We start from the raw sequence: 20,345 nt of genomic DNA, 5'->3' as shown, positions 1-20,345 counted from the left end.
AACTGAATATTCTTGTTAGCATTATATGTTGGAAAACTGGAAAAAAAAAACTATTACTCTGTAAAGGAGCTTGTAACTTTCTTTTAAACACTCCTTTTTGTGTCCAGCCTGAGCTGGAGTATAACCAGTGAAATCCTGACTGGGGGGCACCTCCTCAGGCAGATTTTGGTGTACTTTCCTTGCGTTGTAGTGCCCAGACTGGTGCAAATTCCATCGTTTCAGTATTCCTCAGTAGGGATTTCACTGGCTGCCCCAAGCTTGTAGAGACAGGCATGGGAAGGTTGTAAGCAAATCGCCATGTTTTCTTTCTTCCAAGGTGTGACAGCTAAATATTCTTGCCTTGTCAGGATTATCTTGGTGATAACTAAGCTGTACTCTTCTTGTTTTGGATTACATGGTTACCTTAAACCTCCGCTGTATTATATAGGGGCACACATGCACAACTACTGATTTTGTTGAGACTCTTACTAGCTGAAAAGCGTTAGAGTCACCGGGATTGAAATCTACTCTTTTATACTGTTGTAAAGACAGACTTTTCTGGTGATGACCTAGCGAACTAGGGCAAACTTACTTTAATACTGATGTATAGTAGTGTTTCGTTACAGCCTGTAACTGCACTGACGTATTATACAAGATGGTTTTATTGACACAATAGCGGGTAATTGTTAGCCAGATTAAAAAAACTCAACAACATTGATCTAAGAAACAAATCGTTTGCGTGGTAATTAAAAGAAGAAAGGGAAAAAGCATTTCCTTTTAATTAATCTCTTTGAAAGGGATCAGAAGAGAACAGGAACCAAGAATGAACTGTTTTTCTTGATTTTTAGAGGAAAACCTTTACTGATATTTAAAGGAGACTTCTCACATGAAACATTCTTTGATCATGGTTTATTATACAATTTTGCTGGGTTGTTGTAATTAACAAAAAGACAGTGGAAAAGGTTATCAATGAAATATTTGAAAGTTTTTTTTTTCCAGGCAGAATTTTTTTCTGACCGCGTAAAATAAAAGAACTTTGACTGCATAAATGAGATGTATGTTCTTTTTTATTTTTGATGGAAATAGTACTGTTACTGAAAGCAATGCTGCTGCTTTTCTCTAGGCAAAGGAGACGTTTTTGGTGATGTGTTCTGGAAAGAGTCTACCCTCGCCCAGTCCTGTGCTAATGTAAGGGCTTTGACTTACTGTGATCTTCATGTGATTAAGAGAGATGCCTTGCAGAAAGTGCTGGAGTTCTATACAGCCTTTTCACACTCCTTCTCCAGAAATCTCATTTTGACCTACAACCTGAGAAAAAGGGTGAGTAGCTTTGATTTTAATATACACCATATAAATGATCACTTTTAAGGACTCTCTGTGTGAAAAAAACTGAATTGCTTGAATTCTGGCATTCTTCATAGCCTCTTTTATAAGAAGGATTTTCAGAGCTTGCCTAAGAGACACTGTTAGCATGTAGAGTCAAAAGGCCATAAGTATTTATTCCAGTGGTAGTTTCATGGGGAGCTGGACTGTGTATATGTGAAAGTATTTTACATTTCTATGAAGTGGACAGATTTCAACATATTTGCAAACTGTCATGCACTTGTGACAAACAATGTCTGCTACTTCCTGCAACTTTTGTTTGCAAAGCAGCTAAAAAGATGCTAGGGGTGTTGCCTAAAGTTACAAGGAAAATAGAAGGAAAGGTATGAAATCTAATATATGGAACAAAAGTCAACAACAGTAATCACAATGGAAAAGTAATATGAACATGACTCATTCTACCAAGAGTTGTTTCTTTTAGTATCAGTCACATTTTGGAATTACTTTGCGTATCTATAATGTTTCCATTTTCTCACCCTTGATTTTTTGGCTCTTTTCATTTCTTCCTGTGTGCCAGTTCAAGTTATCCTGTCAAATGTGAATCATCATAAACTAATATCCCATTTTAAATTCTCCATGTAATCTTCAGTGAACCACTGTAGTTCTCCCTGGTAACTTCCAGGTGCCAAGTAAGTCCTAGATAATTACACCTGAAAAACTAGAAACCTTTTCATCTTTGAAGTCTGTTTTGTAAAATCAGACTTTAAGACTAGTGTATTGATTTATTTATTTATTTATTTATTTTGTACCTGGGGTTGGCATACTGAAACTAAAGCCGTATGATGTTTTCTTTCTGCATATGTTATCAATATCAAAGACTTCAACCCATTCTTCTTTGCCCTATACTGAAAATCTATCCACAGTTTGGTGAAATTAATTGAAGCTCTGGTAGAAAATTGGTGTAATTAAAAACTAAGAAGGAAATTTATACTTGAGGATTTCCTCATAAGACTCTTTTTTTCAAGTGACATTGAGTTCCTGTAGGACAAGGAGACGATACACAGCTGCAAGAAGGTTAAGAGCAATGTCCTGTTAAACACTAATTTAAAAAACAGGTGTTAATTAATGTAAGAAATAAAAGGAATGAAAGAATTTGATATTGAGATCACCTAATGTATCGGTATCACTGACTGGCATATTTAAAATAACACAGTGGGTAGTGCGGTAAAATGGTCTAAGAATATATAACTACTTTTTTTTTTAACATTAGTAGAAATAACAAACTTCAAGGCATAGAAGGACCAACTCTCTTAAAGCTCACAGTAATGCTAGCAGAGTTGCATCATTTTGGATCTGCTCTGAGCCAAAAGTCCCAATTTTAGAATTAAATGCCTACTCTAGAAGTGATTGTCTTTTCCTCCATGTTCATCGGTGTTGCTTTTCCCAGCCCAGGTTACAAAACACTTTTTAACCACACTATCATAATTCCTGGGTGTCAATTTTCTATACAAAATGTTCCTACTAAAAGGTATGTTTTGTGATAGCAATTTCCATCCAGTTATTCAAATAATTGGAATTTAATTGAGTTAAAGTCAGCAGAAAAGTGACATTGATTGATAATGGAAGTGTGAGGTTGATGGATCTAGGTTAACAGACTGTAATTTTATTTATTTTATTGAAAGAAGGCTGATTGCAATCAGAATGCAAATGTTAAATAATGTAAATAATATATGCTTTTCGAAATGCATAAAAGGTACGACACTTTAGAGACTGGAGATGCTGCACATTAAAAACCAACTTTTTAGAGTTTGGAATTTAATCTGGTATAAATATCTGTGAATCTTTTCTAGAAATAGCTCCCCAGCCTGTCGCTTCTGACACTTCTCCTGGTTTATTTCTGCAAATGGAATTTTGTAGAATTCAGATGAAATGGTACCTTCTGTGAGTTACGTTTGTGATGTATTGCATATCCTTCAGAATATAAATACCAGAATTACACTTTTCATTTCAATAAACAGTTTCATCTCTGGCTCCAAAAGTACTCAACTAGTTGAAGTGTAGATACTGTGTATTCATCCCAAATATATCCATACAGATTCCAAACACATGAAAAAGCAGCTTTGGGGATTTATTTATGCCTGAAGGATCTCATGGGTATATTTTTAGACTTGGTTATTCCTCTGAGGTGTCCCCATCTCCAGGGTGCATATGCCTTCACTTGGCCACATGCAGAGTCTTACTGCATAGTGCAGGGTGCTTTCTGGCCAAGTTTCACCCAGCTTCAGCGAGCTTTGGCATTGGTCCCCACTTTCACCATGTTCACATATTCCTTGGCCGCTGGGTCTCCTCCAGTGACCCCTTCCCTCGTGGAGATGGGACTCCCTGTCCCAAACCCTTCGGTGCCAGTGAGCAGTTCTGACCTTCTGGACGTCCCCCACACTTACTGGGGTCTGGGTCCACTTGCTAACAACTGTGACAAAAATAAGCAGACACGCAGAAGCACTGCAAGATACTAAAACCAATTGGTCTTGTCATTAGCTAATTCTAGAGCTGGATTTAGGCAAAGTGAAAAGCATCTTCACTCCATTCCTTGTGCTGCTCTTCCTGCTGGTCTTGAATGTGCTTTGAGCAGAGCTGGGAGGGCAGGATGCGTCTGTCTCTGTCCCCCTTATGCCCTCCCTAGATCAGGGCTGCAGTTAGGAAATGTTGCTGCCTGTGACGTCTGAGGACTTCGTGACCAAGGGAGACGCTTCCAGTGCTCTCTCCCTGGCACGCTGTGTCTGTCCGAGTCTGTGCTGTGAAAACAGTTTCCTTTCACTCACTTTCTCGACAAACGTGGGTGAAATATCCTTCTTTCTAAAACTGTCAGCTTACTGTCAGGTAACTCCCTGAGCAGTTTCCTCAAGTGACTAAAATCCCTCCTGAAGGTATTAGCTGTCTAGTTACCTCTGGCTGGAGCTCAGACTTAGAAAACTAAGAAATCTAGTTTTCTAGAAAATTTTAAAAACCTAATTTTTTCCTAAAGGGGAAGAGAAAGGAGACCTTATAATTAACTCTTTCTGCTACTGGTCATTGAAATTTTCATCTAACTGGAAGCAGGGGGGGAATCAGCTGCTGCATCTCTCTCCCCAACATCTGAAGAAACTGGAACTGCAGTGTGTGGCTGCAGGTGGCTGCATGGCAGGCTCAAGGGCTTTGCAGCTAAAAGGAAGCTGACAGAGGATTTCTCAGAGCACTTCCTTCTCTAACACTGTTGTAAAATTAAAACACGTGAACTTGGTGTTTCTCTCCATTTTTGGAATCCCAGAGAGGAACCAGAGTGTAGACACTGAGAGTATGTGGGATGGTCAAGTGACAAACTCTCCCTTATGGAGGCTGTGCTAGACGAAAGAGAAATATTGCAGGTTTGGAGGGCAGCAAGATTCACAGGCTGTATGGAGGTCTATTTTTCCCCAACAAATATTTAGACATTCTGAGTTTCCAGCCTGGGCTTCATAGCTCCTGGATAGTAGAAGCGTAAGAAGAGAGAAGCTTGCGTGACAGCTACTTGTCGTTGTCTTTTGCTTGTGATAAGGTGCAAGTTTTCTGGCACCTTCTTTAGGAACGTGAAGGGCCTTTGGCAGTGCTTGCAAGTGCTCTGGTTTTGGCAGATGTTTCTTTCCCCGTGTATGAGCTTTGTGACCAATATTAACTTACACTGGGTTGTACCACAGTGTATTCGTGCAGTTCATTCTGCTGCAGCCATAAATGATATTACAGCTCAAATGATCGCACACGCTACATAAAAGAGAGAATTCTTATACATAATTTATTAAGCTGAGATTTCTCTAGTAAGCCATTTTAGCCTGGATAGAGATTAAATGACTAATTCTGAATGCTTTGGAGTATCATGATAGAAAGTGCAAGTAGCTTTTCCAGAAACTGAAATTTGTGTCCTGGAATAAAAGAAGGAATGCAGTAAGATGTAGATGTTTTATTTGGGATTTTGTAAGACTGAAAGAAATGGCAAAGAACACCCCGCATTTTTACAAAGCAAGCATGATTTAGTGATTTAAAGTCAAATCTCCTAGTCAGAACATATTTCTTGAGAGAGCAGTGATTGCAACAGAGTAGTTTGTCTCTCTGCCTGTATAAGATTGCTTGCCTTTGTACACGTAGTGGTGTGATTATTCTATGCCATTCCAACTGTGCCAGTGGACAAAGCTCCCACCACCTCTTTCTAAAAGCAATTTAAAAATATAATTGTGCTTTCCTCTTCAGCATTAGCTTCACCTTTCTTCTTTTTATACTGTAACTAGAGAGACATAACCTCTCTCAGATCAAACATTTCAGCTAGGAGTGCTTCGAGCCTTGATTTTAAGTCTCACGGGAGTTAGCAGCAGGTTGTTTTCAGAGAGGCAATCCATGGCCTTGTATTCTGCCTTTCCACATGACAAGTTTTCCAATTCTTTTTTGTGATATAGGTTCAAAATGGTATGCCAGAATTCTTTCTGATACGGAAGGCTGAATTGCTGGAATATTTTAACAAAGCTTTCTTAAAATTAGAAGAGTGAAAGGTTTAAATTTTAATTGACCCATTTGATGATGGATTTCATAATGGTCAAACCGACAGCCTGCTGCTTTCTCTTGCATTTGTACTCACCAAAACAATCCCACAAGTCCTGTGGGAAGAGGAGTTTGATGGTTGACTGGCATGTGTCCTACAGCACTGAAGACCCAGGACATTGAATATGACTGAGGCATCTGGGTGGGTCTGTGATTTGGGAGTTACACCGCATTTGCTGGCCAGGAGGCAAAGTGGTTATTTTCCAAAAAACCTTCCAAATGTAAATAAACACTTAAGTACTCAAATCTGTTCTTTCCAATGCTGCCTTTTAAAAGCTGTTCAGGTAGTTGAACGTTATTATATTCTCTGTTTCTCTGTGCCAATCTAAGCAAAATGTATTTTATTCAGTTTCCTCATTGGTAGATTCCATATCGCATTTTTGCATCTTCTTTCTGGCCTTGGACAATTTAATTAACCTTTATCTGTCTCTAGCAGTTAACTGTTTATCTAGCTCACAGATTTTTTTGTGCAAATCGTCTTTACACCCTGGACTGAAAGTGCTCTGAGGCATGTTGCATGTTGTTAGGTTTGCGTGTCTGCTATGGATAATTTAAGTGATATGATTGTCAATGAGTTGAAACCCCAAGCTCTGAGGAGGATGCGGCCTTGGATTTCTTCCTTCTCCACTTCTGCAGCTTGTTGGACCCCTTCAGGTAAAGCCTTAATACCCAGACTTGGAAAGGATTTGACCAGCTGCAAGCATTTAACATTCCTATTTCTACAGTGATTCTAAGCATTCAGCTGAGAGTAACTCTGTTACCTTTCAGAGACATCCTCTTAAAGTTTAGTTTCCAAAACTTTAAAGTTATTTCTGTTCTATTTCAGTCTATACGACCTTGATCCTTAGGGTCCTGTACTTACACAGAGGAAGATCTGGCTAGAGACAAGTAGTTTACATAGTGGGGCTGAATATGTACAATAGAAGACAGAATTAACTAGGAAGTTCTAAGACAATGTGGTGGGTTGACCTTGGCTTGTTGCCAGGTGCCCACCAAGCCACCCTATCGTTTCCCCTTCTCAACAGGACAGGGAGAGAAAAATAAGATGAAAAGCTCATGGGTCAAGATAAGGACAAGGAGATCACTACCCTAAGTCAAGTTTATTTTGCCCGTGACAGTAATTGGTAAATTAATTTAATTTATTACCAAGTAATCAGAGTAGGATAATGACAAATAAGAAGGGCAGTAGGGGGACAACCTGCATCACATGGTCTTCACCATGTTCATCACCATGGGCTGCAGGGGAATCTCTGCTTCAGCACTTGGAGCACCTCTTCCCACTCCTTCTTCACTGATCTTGGTGTATGCATAGTTGTTTCTCTCACATATCCTCACTTCTCTCTCTGTGCTGCTGTTGTGTAGTGTTTTTTACACTTTCTTAAATATGTTATCACAGAGGCTCTACTAACATTGATGATTGACTCAACTTTGGCCAGTGGCGGGTCCGTCTTGGAGCCGACTAGAACAAGCTCTATCCAACATGGGGACAGCTTCTGGTGCCTTCTCACAGAAGCCACCCCTGCAGTCCCTCTGCTACCAAATCCTTGCCACCTAAACCCAATACAGACAACAAAACTATTGCTTGTATTAGTACATTTTCATGTAAACTTCATGTACATTTACATTTTCATGTAGATTTTAGCTGTAACTTAGATTAATCTATGCGGGTAAGTAGTAAAATGCTTCTTTAAAATACTTTTAAATGACTCATGCCTTCTAAACTGATTTGATTAATTCGTCACTTGTTTGAGATGCCTTCTACTATGAATAATGAGCAATTTGGCATACATTTAGATGCTATAGTATAATGTTTGTACAATTGTTATAAAGAAATAACTTACTATACCATACAAAAAAAGATGTGTATGTCCCCAAAGGAGTATGAAGTTGTTGAAATTCTGACAGGTCATTCACTAGTAAATCCCATTAAAAGTAACCTAGGGATCCATAGATATTAATAACCATCAATAAAATAAGTTGATGGAAGAGCTGGTAAGAGGGAATTTTGAATTACAATTCAACTTAAAATAGATGAATATGATTCTTTTACAAAGCTGATACTAAAAACATAATTGCTTTGAAGTATCTTCAATATTTCCTGTTCTCTCCTATTGTAGATTTATAGGTTTTCCCACAATGAGCACTAAAGTCACTAAATACTTAACGATCATTTGCTTTCTGATTACTGAATTAGAAATTAAATTTGTACAAACTGAATTTATAAAATTAGAATTTTAGCTGTTTCCCAATGTGTTTTCTAAGTATGGAAAACTATGTCAATGTTGTATCAATGAAAGACATTCCAATTATATGTCAGTACTTTGAAAAAAGATGTGGTAAATGCAACAAGTTCTGGTCGACTTGAAATTGAGGTTAAGCACTTCATTCATTAATCCAGAAACAGGATTTGATATTTTGTTTGTTTTATCACACTTTGAGTAGATGCACTTGAATTGGTTTTGAAAGGGTTTTTTTCTCAATGACCCGTAAAGTACTCAGCCTTAAATATACAGGAAAAAAATTCTGACCTTTTCAAAATCTGTAGTATTCATAAACTCTTCCCATATATGGTAAAGCTATTCCGAGTAGATGAAAAATACAGTTAACAAGGTTGATGGTGAATTAAAATAAAATTTGTTTTCAGACTATTTTAATCCTAAAAAAAAAAAAAAAAAGAAAAGGAAAGGAAAGGCACATTTGGCTTTTGTGAAGATATTTTCACACGAGTAATAGAAAGTTAGCATTTTAAAAAGGGTTTTCTATCATGCACAACCACCTACACCAGCTTGTTTATCCCAACAGAAGAAAATGGATTACTTTGATTTTTACCCTCCTCAACCCACATAGACTAAAGCATAAAAATAATTTTAATATAGATAAAGGTTACTCAGCGTGTATGAGGATTTCCCAGAATAGCTCCCCTAAGCCTTTTCAAAATAGGAAATGAATTTCCTAGGAACTGGGGAAATTCTAAATGTTGGCCCACCACCAGGGACAGAAGATGATAATCCGAAAGACAGTGTAATTGCTCTTCCACAGTCTGGGAATCTGGTCTTCATTGTGAAAACAGTGAAATGTTCACTAGCATTTTTACAGTAAGAAGGATCAGTCCTTAGTTTAAGCTCATGTTTTTCTTACTATTGTGTTGACTTAGATGAATAGAAGTGTAATACAGATGCACAAGGGAGGCTGAACAGCAGTCTGTCTGTGTAGCGTGTTCTCATTTTCACTATGTGCATGGCACACCACTTAGCTGTGAGCAGGTGGTATACTGAGGTGCCTTAGTCCGCTTTTGGACCATGCTGGTAAAGAGGAAGGGGGTGTTCCATGGGAATTCAAAGAGCTCCTACCCTTTCTCCAAAGATAGAAGTCTGTCTTCTACTGGTTGCCATGACTGAGTGGCCAGAGTTTTGAAATCTCTCTGTATTTCTAATTTATAAAAAAAAAAAATATATTTGTTATTGGTACCTGTCATACCTCTGTGTGTACATGCGTATATACATGTATAATGACTGACATGTTGCTGACTCTCTCAAGTAATTCTAATATTATGCACTTTTTCTAATATATGGATACTGTTGCCCAGGCTTTTTTGCCTGTATGCACCATGTTCTATCATATATTATAACTGAACTAATTTATGTCAATGGCTTGGCTACCTCTGTGCCCTGCTGATTGTAATTTCTGATAAACCCTGGTGCTTCACACACAGTGGAGCTTTACTGACCAAGCAAAAGGCAGAACAGTGACCTAATACCCTCCTGTATAATTTTTTTACAAAAATTAATTTTTTTCTTGTGCCTGTGGTCTGGGAAGCAGCTGACTCTAGGACAAACCCTTACTAAAAGGGTGTGATTTCCTGGCATAACAGCTTTCTTCTGGTCTTCTCTAAGGTAACTAAAAGCCAAACTCATAGGACTGCAAATTCAAAAACTCAACCGGTCCAAGGCACTCCGTGACGAAGAGAGAATGTAGATAGCTGTGCAATATGAAAGCTGAGTTACAGTGGCAAACCTACATCCTTGAGCAATCAAACTTTATATTTTAAGTTCTGAGATTGTTCCTTTCCTCAGCTCTTCAATGAAAGCTGAAAAAAGAGCCCCCTACAAAAAAAAGAATAAAATTCTGGACGTTACTGCTAATGTTGCATAGAGACTTTACGATCCCTGCTGCAGACCAAATCCTACCTACAGGTCCTCTGTTTTCTTGCTTCATTTGTAACTGTGAACTCTTGGACAGCAAGACAAAGGAGGTCCTTTTCCTTTTTGCGTACCTGAGCCGGGTCTCCACAGCTCCTCCAAGAAGTGTCTTTGATATGCACCATGATGGGCATAAAACAAGTAGTTCACCATAAGAGAGAAATGCTGTTAAGATTGTGTGTGAAACACAGCAATTTCCCAACTTGAGTTATAAAAAATGGGAGGTGCCTACTGTATTTGTCTCAAACTATCCTACATGTTTATACAACTGATGTTTTTCCTGTATCCATCCTTGAAAATCAGCCTTCTAGTTGCCTTTGAACAAGTATCTTCCTGAGGGGGGGATAAGCCAGGAGTGTGCCACATTCCTTAGTCTCAAGCCTTCTGCAAGAGTGTCACAGAGGTAATGTGGTGTCTGATGTCAACCTGCTTTACAGGCTGCTGCCCATTCCAGTGTGACATTGGAGTGTTTGACTGCTGAACGTGAAGTGGAGTAACTACTAGGTGTGGCCTTGTGAAAGTTTTTGAGTCTGAAATCCAGTAAGCTTTACCATCATGGGAATGAACCAATTGCAAACAAAACTTGATAGGGCACCTTGCCAATCATCTGCTATGACCGTAGCTACCGACTGTTGCCACAAGTCAAGTGCTAAGGAGGCCATTGTGTTGGGGTGTGGCTCAGTGTGTGAGAACTTACTGAAATACTTTGGGAGTAGGATCATGAGTCAGCCCTTCGTTATTTGGTATTATTTTTGTAGCAGACAACTGGGTTTTTCCTTAAGCTGTGAATGATTCCTTCCTCAAAAGGATGTGCATTATCATGTGAAACACCTGTTTGGATTCAGCTTTTCAAACAGAAATGTGGAACCTGACACTGACATAAAATATTAAAGCCCTATGCAAATGAATGTATTAAGTGTTTTTAGAGTAATTTTTCTAAATTAGCGAGCTGCAGAGGGGACTTACACTCAGCTCCACCACTTTAAAACACTGTCAGTGTTCTCCCTCTTGCTATCACTTTTTTTAGGTTCCCATTCATTTTCTCTTTCTACCTGTTACGTTCCAAAACGGGATGTAAACTTCGGTATCTTGTGTAAGGGCACTTATATACAGATGGAGTTCAGTAGTAACTCCTTCAGCTGAAACAGGATCATACAGTGGTAGGCTACTCTGAGTATACTCAGTGTCCCAAAATGCTGTCCATATTGGACTTGGAATAGCACTATCCACAAACAACTGTGCAGCTGGACATGAAGTGATCTTAATTAACCACGGGTCCAAATTCATTGCCCCTCTGTGCAGCTGTGAGACTGCATAATGTTTTCACCAGATTTTTATCAGGAGCTAAGGCTGCTAAATCCATTTTTAATTAGTACAGCTTTATGAATGTGGAAATCTGACCCCCAATTAAATTAATATTTGAGACTTAATACTATGTACTTTTATTACCATATACTTAGATGTTTCTTCTTTTTATCATCATCTGCTGGGGTCTTTTCCAAATACAGAAAGGAAAATGCTCAACACATGCCTTGTACCCAGGTTGACCCAAATAGATAAATCTGTGTCTCTGGTCTTTGAGGTTGATGCCTGTTTTTTTTTATAAAAAATTTAAATAAATCATGTAAACTCTAGCATTCTTTGCATGGTTGCCAAGGTGAGGCATGTTACAGTCTTCCTCTAAGTAAGAGGGTGGGCAATTTTTAATTTTTTTCTAAGGTTTCACTGTTACTTCACAGTAACTTCACAGTTACTTCACACTTCTATGGCCAGTTATTATCTTGATTAACAAAAACAAAATTGCTGTTGACTTCCATCACATACACGATCAGATGGTTTAGGCTAGAGATAAAATATGAGGATGCTGTAACCTTTCCTCATATTAAGATACAAAGCAATAGCAGAGGAAGAAAATAGCGTTAGTTGTAACAAATGGCTAATGGCTTTGGCATTAGAACTTTGGTGTAGTCTAGAAACATATTATTAGTCTTTGATTTCCCTTGCCTGCATTTTTCAAATTGCTCAAGCAACAAGTCTTGTAGGAGTAAAAGTTGTATCAGGTAGTCCAGCGTCTTACGTGCTTCAGTGATTATCCTGCCCTTTCCGAAAGAGGGGATTTGCTTTGACTCCAATGACAAATGCGTTGGAGTAAGTGGAAGAAGTAATAATGAAAAGTTTTTATTTGGGATGTCATTTGGGAACAGTTCTATCCTTTAACAGAAAAGCATTATGATGTTCTTTGTCAATTACATTCAAAACTGTAATTTTGTTTTGACAATCAAGACAGTTAATAAATGACCTTCATCATTCATACCCAAACCATCCTGTAACAGATGCAGCCATGAAGGGAATTTGAAAAACTTGTGGCTTCTGGTTTGTAATATATTCTAGAAATTTAGGACAGTTTTTCTAAATTTGTTGTTGCTCTGTTAGTTTTATGATGTCTTGCATATTTGTTAGTGATATGAATGCATAACTTCAAAAATACTGACAAGGTGTTTCTTATTGTGCTCTCTGAAAATCTGTCATTCAATATTGCATATTGCTTGGTTCACCACATTTTCCAATCAGCAAGATTTTCCAAACCCCATCATTGTCACCACAGAGCGCTTCAAAAAGGCGTACTTTGTAGAATTAGTCCCCTGCCAGATTACCTTCAATAATATTGTCATTTTCTTGCATGTTGGAATTTCCTTACTGAACATTTTAAGGTATACAAATGGAGCCCTTCATCCAAAGATCTCATGTGGAGTTTTATTTCTTTATTTTTTATAAGATGTTGGATAATTTCTTGTCCTTATGTGAGGGGAAGATCAAATGTGGAGGATTAAGTGACTTGATGAATTGTACAGTGTCTGTCAGTGATGGTGAGGACCAGAACCAGGATTTTCTAGCCATATGCTGTACACAGCATAGAAGAACTTTGAAGGTCTGCAGCGTGTACTGTAACATGTTGAATTATGCCACACGTAGTGGAAGAGTAGACTCAAATTTTGTGCTGCAGTCTTGTAAAAGGCCTTTAGGCCTGCTCTCTGTCTGAAAGACAAGCCACCCTATGAATAATAAGTATTTAATAGTACATACAAAGTGTGCTAAAGGAAGCAAATGAGTGAGCAAAAACAGGTGGCCAAAAGAGACTAGAAAAATGGTACTTGGAACATAAGCTTGTCCTTCTTCCCCTGTTGAATTCTGCATGTACAAAGAGAGCCTCTCAGTAGATAAGCAAGTTAAACAGAGAAAGAGGCAGGAGAGAAAAAGAGTGGAGCATCTGGTATCTCTCCATGGAGAAGGGTGGAAAAAAATGGATGAATGGAGCAGCTGGTGGTGTGTGATCCCCAAATCTGGAGGACAGCAGTAGGTGATCGGGAACAGAGTCAGCTCATTCTCTTCCAGTGTTTTCCTAGACCAGGTGGACACAGTAAAAGCAATAAAGGGCAACCTTAAATTGTCTTATTCATCAACTTTTCCCCTAGCTGGCCACCAAGGAAACCCTTCTGATAGGCTGTCAAATGGCGCAATCTGCCACTCCTTCCTGCCAACAGAAGTTGCAATACAGCAACATCTATGCTCTCATAATCCCCGAGGAATATTATTAAAGCAGCTAACAGAAGGAGATGAAGAAGTCAAGAGCACCTTCTACTGACATTACTGCACTTGAGGTGCTTTCTCGGCTATCTGGATTACCTAGTATCCAAGGTTGCTCTAGTACCCCAGTCTAAACCTATCAACACACTGCCTTCAAGAAAGCCTGATGTGAGACCACAGCGGTGCAGGCTGTATCATGTCTCACTACTACTATGAAGTATCCTAGAACCAGGGATACCCCACACGCTTCTTCAAAAGCTGTGCGAATGGATAAGGAACCCACCTCTTCCACTGGGCAGGTTGTGCTGCTTGGCCTGTGCCATGGTGAACACCAAAAGCAATCTTAATTAAGTCTTAATTGGTATTTCCAAATGGTGCATGATTGATCCTGCTGCTCCTGCTCCTCCCATGTGAACATGAGTGACAAAGCTGCTTTAAGGACTAGAAGAGATATGTAACACTCGCATCCTGCAGCCCTCCCACCTTAGAGAAACAACACGTGATCACGCTGGAGGCTGCTGCTCCACAGTTGCTGGATGAGTGCCGAGTATGTGTTTGTCAGACTACCCAGACTCCCTTAGCAACCATGTGTGTGCGCGGGATGTGCTGAGCCAGTCTCAGCACACCACGCTGCCTACCCCTGCCTGGGTACGTCGCCAGGTCACGTTTTCCCTTGAGATTTACTCTGCTTGTGTGTTTTGCTCTGTTCTACCAACCAGCAGGTGAGCCCCGCACCTTTTGAGTAGCCTTTGAAGGTGACCTGGGCCGGCTGTGTCCATTCAGACAGATGGTACGTCTCATGCTCTGTGAGCCCTGTCATATTGCTGAGTTGTGAGAGCATCTTATCAGGAGAAGAGAGCTCCAGTGCTAGAGCCTAGAGCTCGAGGAAGGGGTGTTCTGCCCCCATGTGAGCAGACAGGTCTGCTGGGACAAGCACCTAGATGTCAGTGGTGGTTGACTTTTCAGCTGCAGCCCCTGATGGGCCTTTGGGAGGCAGATGAGGAAGGCTGAACTCTCTCTCAGAGATCTGAATCTCTCCTAGTTCTGATTTCTTTCTCCATTCCCTTCACCTTTCCCAAAGAGATGCTGGCAGGTAGCAGAGCTAGGCAGGACCCCTGCCATATGACTGCGTTGTGTTATGGGAGTGTGCATGGTGTGGACTAAATTGGCTTATCTGCAAAGGATGGTGGTATCTGTGGCAGTAGGCGCCCTCTCAGAAATGCACTGAAGACCTGCTGGAGCCTGCTAGAGACACCAGGTTGGCAGCAGCAGAGAAGACAACATTCATGCTCCAGCCTGAGGCCATCTTCTATATGCAGTACTCAGGAGTGTTCTGAAAGGGCAGTGTGACACTGAATATTGTTAATTTTACTGTAGGAGTGTCAACATTAATTGATCTGGAAGAAAATAAGCTTTTTTAAAAGGGCTACTGTTCTTCTGAGCTATTTGGAGGTTGCTAGCACAAACTGTTCAAAACATGAACTGTTACTTTGAAATCCTGCACAGTTCAGTGCAGGGTATTTTGTGGTTCATGGAGTTGTACAACAGACAACTAGGAATAATTCTTAAGGTTGGGAGCCTCCTAAAATGGATCTGAAATCAGTAGAGAACACTTCTATTGAAGAACTTCCTTATCCTTCTCGTCCTCTTATTTTTGTACGTGTTGAAGCAACTCTTTGCATAGTCAGTAAGGCAAGGGTGAGCAGATAGGAGTCGGATGGAAAGATGTCTTTTAATAATAATAATAATAATAAGCTTAACAAATTACTTTTGTAATGGATGCAGTGTAAAGGTAGCTAATGTTAGTTGCTACTGGGCTATTGCTGGATCAGTGGCACTTTTGTTCCCATATGCTTATCTTAAGCCATTCTAATCATCAATGCTTTAGAAAGCTTTCCATTCTATTTTTCCTTCAGGGTATAGATATTGTAACCTGCATTTAATGCAGAAAGAGAGTGAACAAGAAAATATTTCAGAAAGACTTTCTTAAATAGCATAATGTTAATTGGTAAAGATTGTTTTGCAATACAAATATTCTTTGTTTACTATTAAAAAGCTTCAATTGCCTTTAGACATCCTAAGTGATTTAGAGAAACAGACAAATGATTTAATTTTGATTTTGTTTTATACTCTAACGAAGCAAACAACAGATTTGGAACAAGCTGCTTGCTAGACCTTGGAAATTAAATGGCTCTTTTTACTGGGACTGGTAAAGTGTCTCTGCCTTTCCTGATGGCAGACAAGCCTGGAATACATTGACTCACGCTTGTTAGGGTTCCATCAAGCTCCTTTTATTTCCTTGATTATGATTCTAGTGCTGCTGCCCAGGCAGGAGCTCCCGCTTTGATTTCCCTTGAAACCGGTGCTTTCCAGAGAACATCTCCCCCCCTGCAACCTGGAGTGAGTTACATTGTGAGAGCCCAAGTTACAAGGCTACGACTTGTCTCCAGAAAGCTATTTAATACAAAGCACTGAAGCTTTTTCTTACCCCCTTTAAGGGGGGATCTCTCTGCATGCAGCATTAGGCGAGATTGGAGCAGGGTCTTTGGAAGACAACAATAGTCTAATTCTAACTTATAAATCTAACTGTTTTAATAAGGCCATTGTTGAAATCAGTGTTTTAATGACTGAATGTGATAACTTTGAAGCACTCTTGTTCATGTCGTTCTTGGTCCTTAGTAAGTTTTCTCAGATCTCCAGGCCAGTAGTCAGCAGCTTTTCACAGAAGTGTGGGAGCTTCAGGTAAGTGAACCACTAACCTGAGTACCTTGAGTAATCATGAGTGCTTCTTATCTGACTTGCTTAACGCACTCTAACATTTAAAGGCAGACTTCTTGCTTGCATGACACTTTTTCAGGCTCTAAAACTGCTATTAATAACCTGTTTTCACCGAATTAGTTTTAGCTCTTGTACCACTAAAATAGCAATAGCATATTTACCTTTATTTTTTTTCTTTAACTTTAGTTCTACTCAGGTTTATACAGGCTCTCATTCTGCCTTTGTCACCATGTTATCCCAGTGTCTTCTGGTGAGACATAAAGCAAAAACATTAACATCTCAACATCCGCCATATATAGTTTATTCTTTCTTATCTCTTTTCCTTGGAGAAGTAAATGTATGTTCAGTATTCTGATTTATTTTGGTAGAGTTTGTTAGTTTGTCTGAGTTAAAGAAAGTGGAGTCTACGCACCAAGAACAGCAAATTGTAATAGCTTCTTAAAAGCAAGGTGAGGTAAAGCCCCGTCTAATATTATACATAATTACATTTTCTTGATGAGATGCATCTTGCGGACAGTATGGTTATTTTCCCTAGGAGTGAAGGGCTAAAAGGTCTGGAATTACTTCTGTCTTTTAAAAGACAAACTATGTTTGCTCTCTATGTTTCAAGAGTGTTACAAATATAACTATGTAAAGATCAGCAGATAACACAGTGGCAATCCAATGAGTTTTTTTGTTTTATTTTAAGAGAAACATTCAATAAAAGAATATTCCAATCTTGGTGTTTCACAGGACATAGTATTTGATATTTCTCTTGATTTTGCAAAATTTGAGTGAAATCCCAGACTGCTAAATCTACCTTATGTTCTTCGTATTAATGTGGCTTAAGACAAAAAAAAGAAAAAAATGTACTTTCTGGCATGAGAAGATTAATTGTTGGATGGTCTATTCAGTTACTAGTGAGAAAAGAAAACTGTTACTTCCAAAGTTGCACAGTTTTTGAAGATCCAGTTGTATCAGTTGCTGTATCTTGGTAATGAACTGAGCACTGCCAAAATCTGTGGGGCTTTTTAACTGATGTGCTTATAGCTTCCCTCTTTTTTGTTCTGACTCACATCTTGGATGTTAAATTGTGTAACCTGCCAGCCAGTTGCCTGCTATGAAAAATGTTGTAGCTGCAGGGATTATTATTAAGTATGTCTAATAATTTTCATATTTTAGTGATCTATTTTTGGATCATTATACAACCCACTACTCAGTGGGACTAGGCAGAAAGGGATAGAGCAGTATTGGATACTGATAAATATAAACCATTTCGTGTGCTCAGCCAAGCAGTGGGGGTCCTCTGGGCACAGGTGGTCTGTTTAAAGCTGTCTTGCTTTGTAGCAAGTTGCCATGGTCTCCCCCAAAATACAAAGCCATTTCCTCCCACTTAAACCCCTAGGCACTGGGGACAGAAGGGCTTTCAGCAGCTGCTGTATAGCTATCGGCAGGACTCTCCTGCTATCAGGTAGACTTGACCCTAAACATAAAACACATGTATTTATGTTTGTGCATGTAGTAGGGAAGGATTTAAGTGCAATTCAAAATAGTGTCAATACATGCTGGAAACTGCATAGTAAATCACCATATGTTCCAGAGGAAATGCCAAACAAAGTCATGATCGCTTTATATGTGCACAGCTGACTGGCAAGCATAAAGGCAGACTCATGATGGGGGATGCCATCATATGCTTTTCTTCTTCTTTGCTATATTGGAGCATGATTAGAGCCCATCTGCTTCCCTTAGTGCTGGGGAAGGGTAGGAAAACATTCAGCCCAAAGTTTTGCTGCTGAAGCATACACACCAGGAAAAAGGAAGCTAAATGCAAGGAGCTCTCTCAGATGTGTTTGTTTTCCATTTCTTTTGAAGTACAGAATTTTAAAAATTGCCTTGAGATTCTCTTTCTTCTGCACTCATGCTGCTCTGGCTTTACGTTCATATTATGACAGCCTGGCGTTTGCTAGCAGTAGTTCGCGGACCAGGCAGGTCTGGGAACAAACCTCAGCCCTGTGTGCCAGATAGGCCGGCTAATACAATTGGGGAAGGGGTAGTAAGCATCTCTGTTCTTTTTACCTGTGCCAGCACAGAGCATTTAATGCCTCACTAAAGCCCTAAGTGCAGGTGTAAGAGTGGTGGTATTTGCCGACATGTTTGGCAATCTGTTTGGTTTGCATTTTTTCCAAGCTCTTTAAGGATACTTGAAATGTCTGATAGAAAGTCGTATAAAAGACTAATGACGATTTCTTTTTGTATTTTTTTTTTTTATTAAACCCCTTTTATTTTAACTACAGTAATTTAGCTTTCTTCAAACTAGATACCTATGTGGACTGAAATTGCTGTACAACGATAATGTTGAGTGCTGTGACACCTACTGGTCGAGCTGAGCTGAACAAGGGAAAGCCCATGGGTACTGGCTCTTTCCTCTTCCTAATGATAATTCCAGGTAATGACTTTGGCTCTTGGGGCAAACACAGCAGGGATGGTGTCTCTTGGAACAACTGAGACATCTTTCAATCAATGTCTTGGTACTCGGTGCATTAAAAAATTTAGATAACCACTTTTCTTTTTGCTTTTAACTTCTGTCCTTTCCATTCCTAGTAGCTCTTTAATCTTCACCCTCTTTGTTTTATCTGTCTTATCTTTATTCAAGTTTCTTTTTTATGACCCCCTAATAGTATTGGGAACTGCAAGGAAATCACTTTGAAGTCTTCTCTGAATTGCCTTCCTTCCCTAGAACTGTTCTATCTGCATTATCTGTGATCATTTCTTAGTGCTGGAGACCTATTATCAGTCTTATTGCCCTGTTAGGCATTCCACTCTTCTGGGAAAGCCATTCATGCAACTCCTTCCATGAGATCTCATACCTAAGAAGGTTTTGTGAGTATTGAGAAAAATGGAGCTTTTCTGTATATATAGAAATAAAGATGTTAGTAATTCACAATAAAAATCCAGCTTTGCATCTCCATTGAACAATGAAGAATGGATAAAATTTCATAACTGTAGGAAAATTTTCTGTATGCTTTTTCAGAGGGGTAGTTTTTCTGCACTCAAGTAGTGCTGCAATCTTCTAAAAATGCATTCTCCTGTGTGTCATTCCGGAACATACCATTAATCCCAAAAGTTACAGAGGGCTTCTCAGGTTGTTCTTCCTTTGAGGCACTTCCTTTGAAAGACAATTTATAGTCTAGAAGCTCGAGTAGCTTCAAGTAACTTAAAATTGCATGAGGTGACTTGACCTGATCTAGTAGTCCTCAGTGGCTGAGAGGGGAGGAATTCCTGCTGTCTCCTTTTCCCTGTTTCTGGCTGCACACTTATTTTGTGTCTGGCAACTCTGATACTGGTCAGACCCCACTGCAGGCCCATTCAGTTCACTAACCTGGCAAAAAGAGAGAGCATCAGTTACGGGAATTCCAGTCTGATGAGCACCATTGGGTATCAGCCAGGGACAAGAGGTCACTGGGAAGCAAGATTGAGGAAGGAGCTGGAGCGGAAAGCAGGTTAGTGAGGTCTTCCCCTTTTTGGCAGCAACAAGCTGATAGATTCAACTGTTGCATGTAATTTTCCCTACAAAAAAAAAAAATTGTCATCTCTTGCTGACTTTTTCCCCTTCCCTGGTCTGCTGGCTCTTTGGAGTCTTGCTGTGAGCTGTGGGACATGCTGCCATTCCTCCTTCTCTTCTGTTTTCTCTGATTCTGGGCGGGTTCTTGAGTTACATTTTCAGTGTAGGGTTTGCTCCCTGTCTAGGGCATTTGCAACCAACATACCTTCTTTCTCTCCTCCTTTGGAGGACAGTTGGGTATTCTCACTTTTCACTGTATATTTACTTTTTTTTTTTCAGATGTGGCATTATTCTTGTTAGAAAAGGCCAGGGAAGGAGCTATCAACTTTAGACTG

General features: G+C 39.5%; 1 protein-coding gene across 1 annotated transcript in view; it reads left to right on the top strand.

Moving 5' to 3' along the window:
- The window catches only part of KCNH1 (potassium voltage-gated channel subfamily H member 1), a 182,251-nt gene that overhangs the window by 107,935 nt on the left and 53,971 nt on the right, over positions 1-20,345 (top strand). The window contains exon 10 of the mRNA XM_074164863.1: positions 1,103-1,299. Coding sequence (XP_074020964.1) covers positions 1,103-1,299 — 197 coding nt within the window. The remainder of the gene's footprint in view (positions 1-1,102; positions 1,300-20,345) is intronic.

This window comes from Numenius arquata, chromosome 2 (genome assembly GCF_964106895.1).
Source record: "Numenius arquata chromosome 2, bNumArq3.hap1.1, whole genome shotgun sequence".
Taxonomy (NCBI): Eukaryota; Metazoa; Chordata; class Aves; order Charadriiformes; family Scolopacidae; genus Numenius; species Numenius arquata.
The sequence above is the reverse complement of the archived record's forward strand: the minus strand, read 5'-3'. Positions and strand labels throughout refer to the sequence as shown.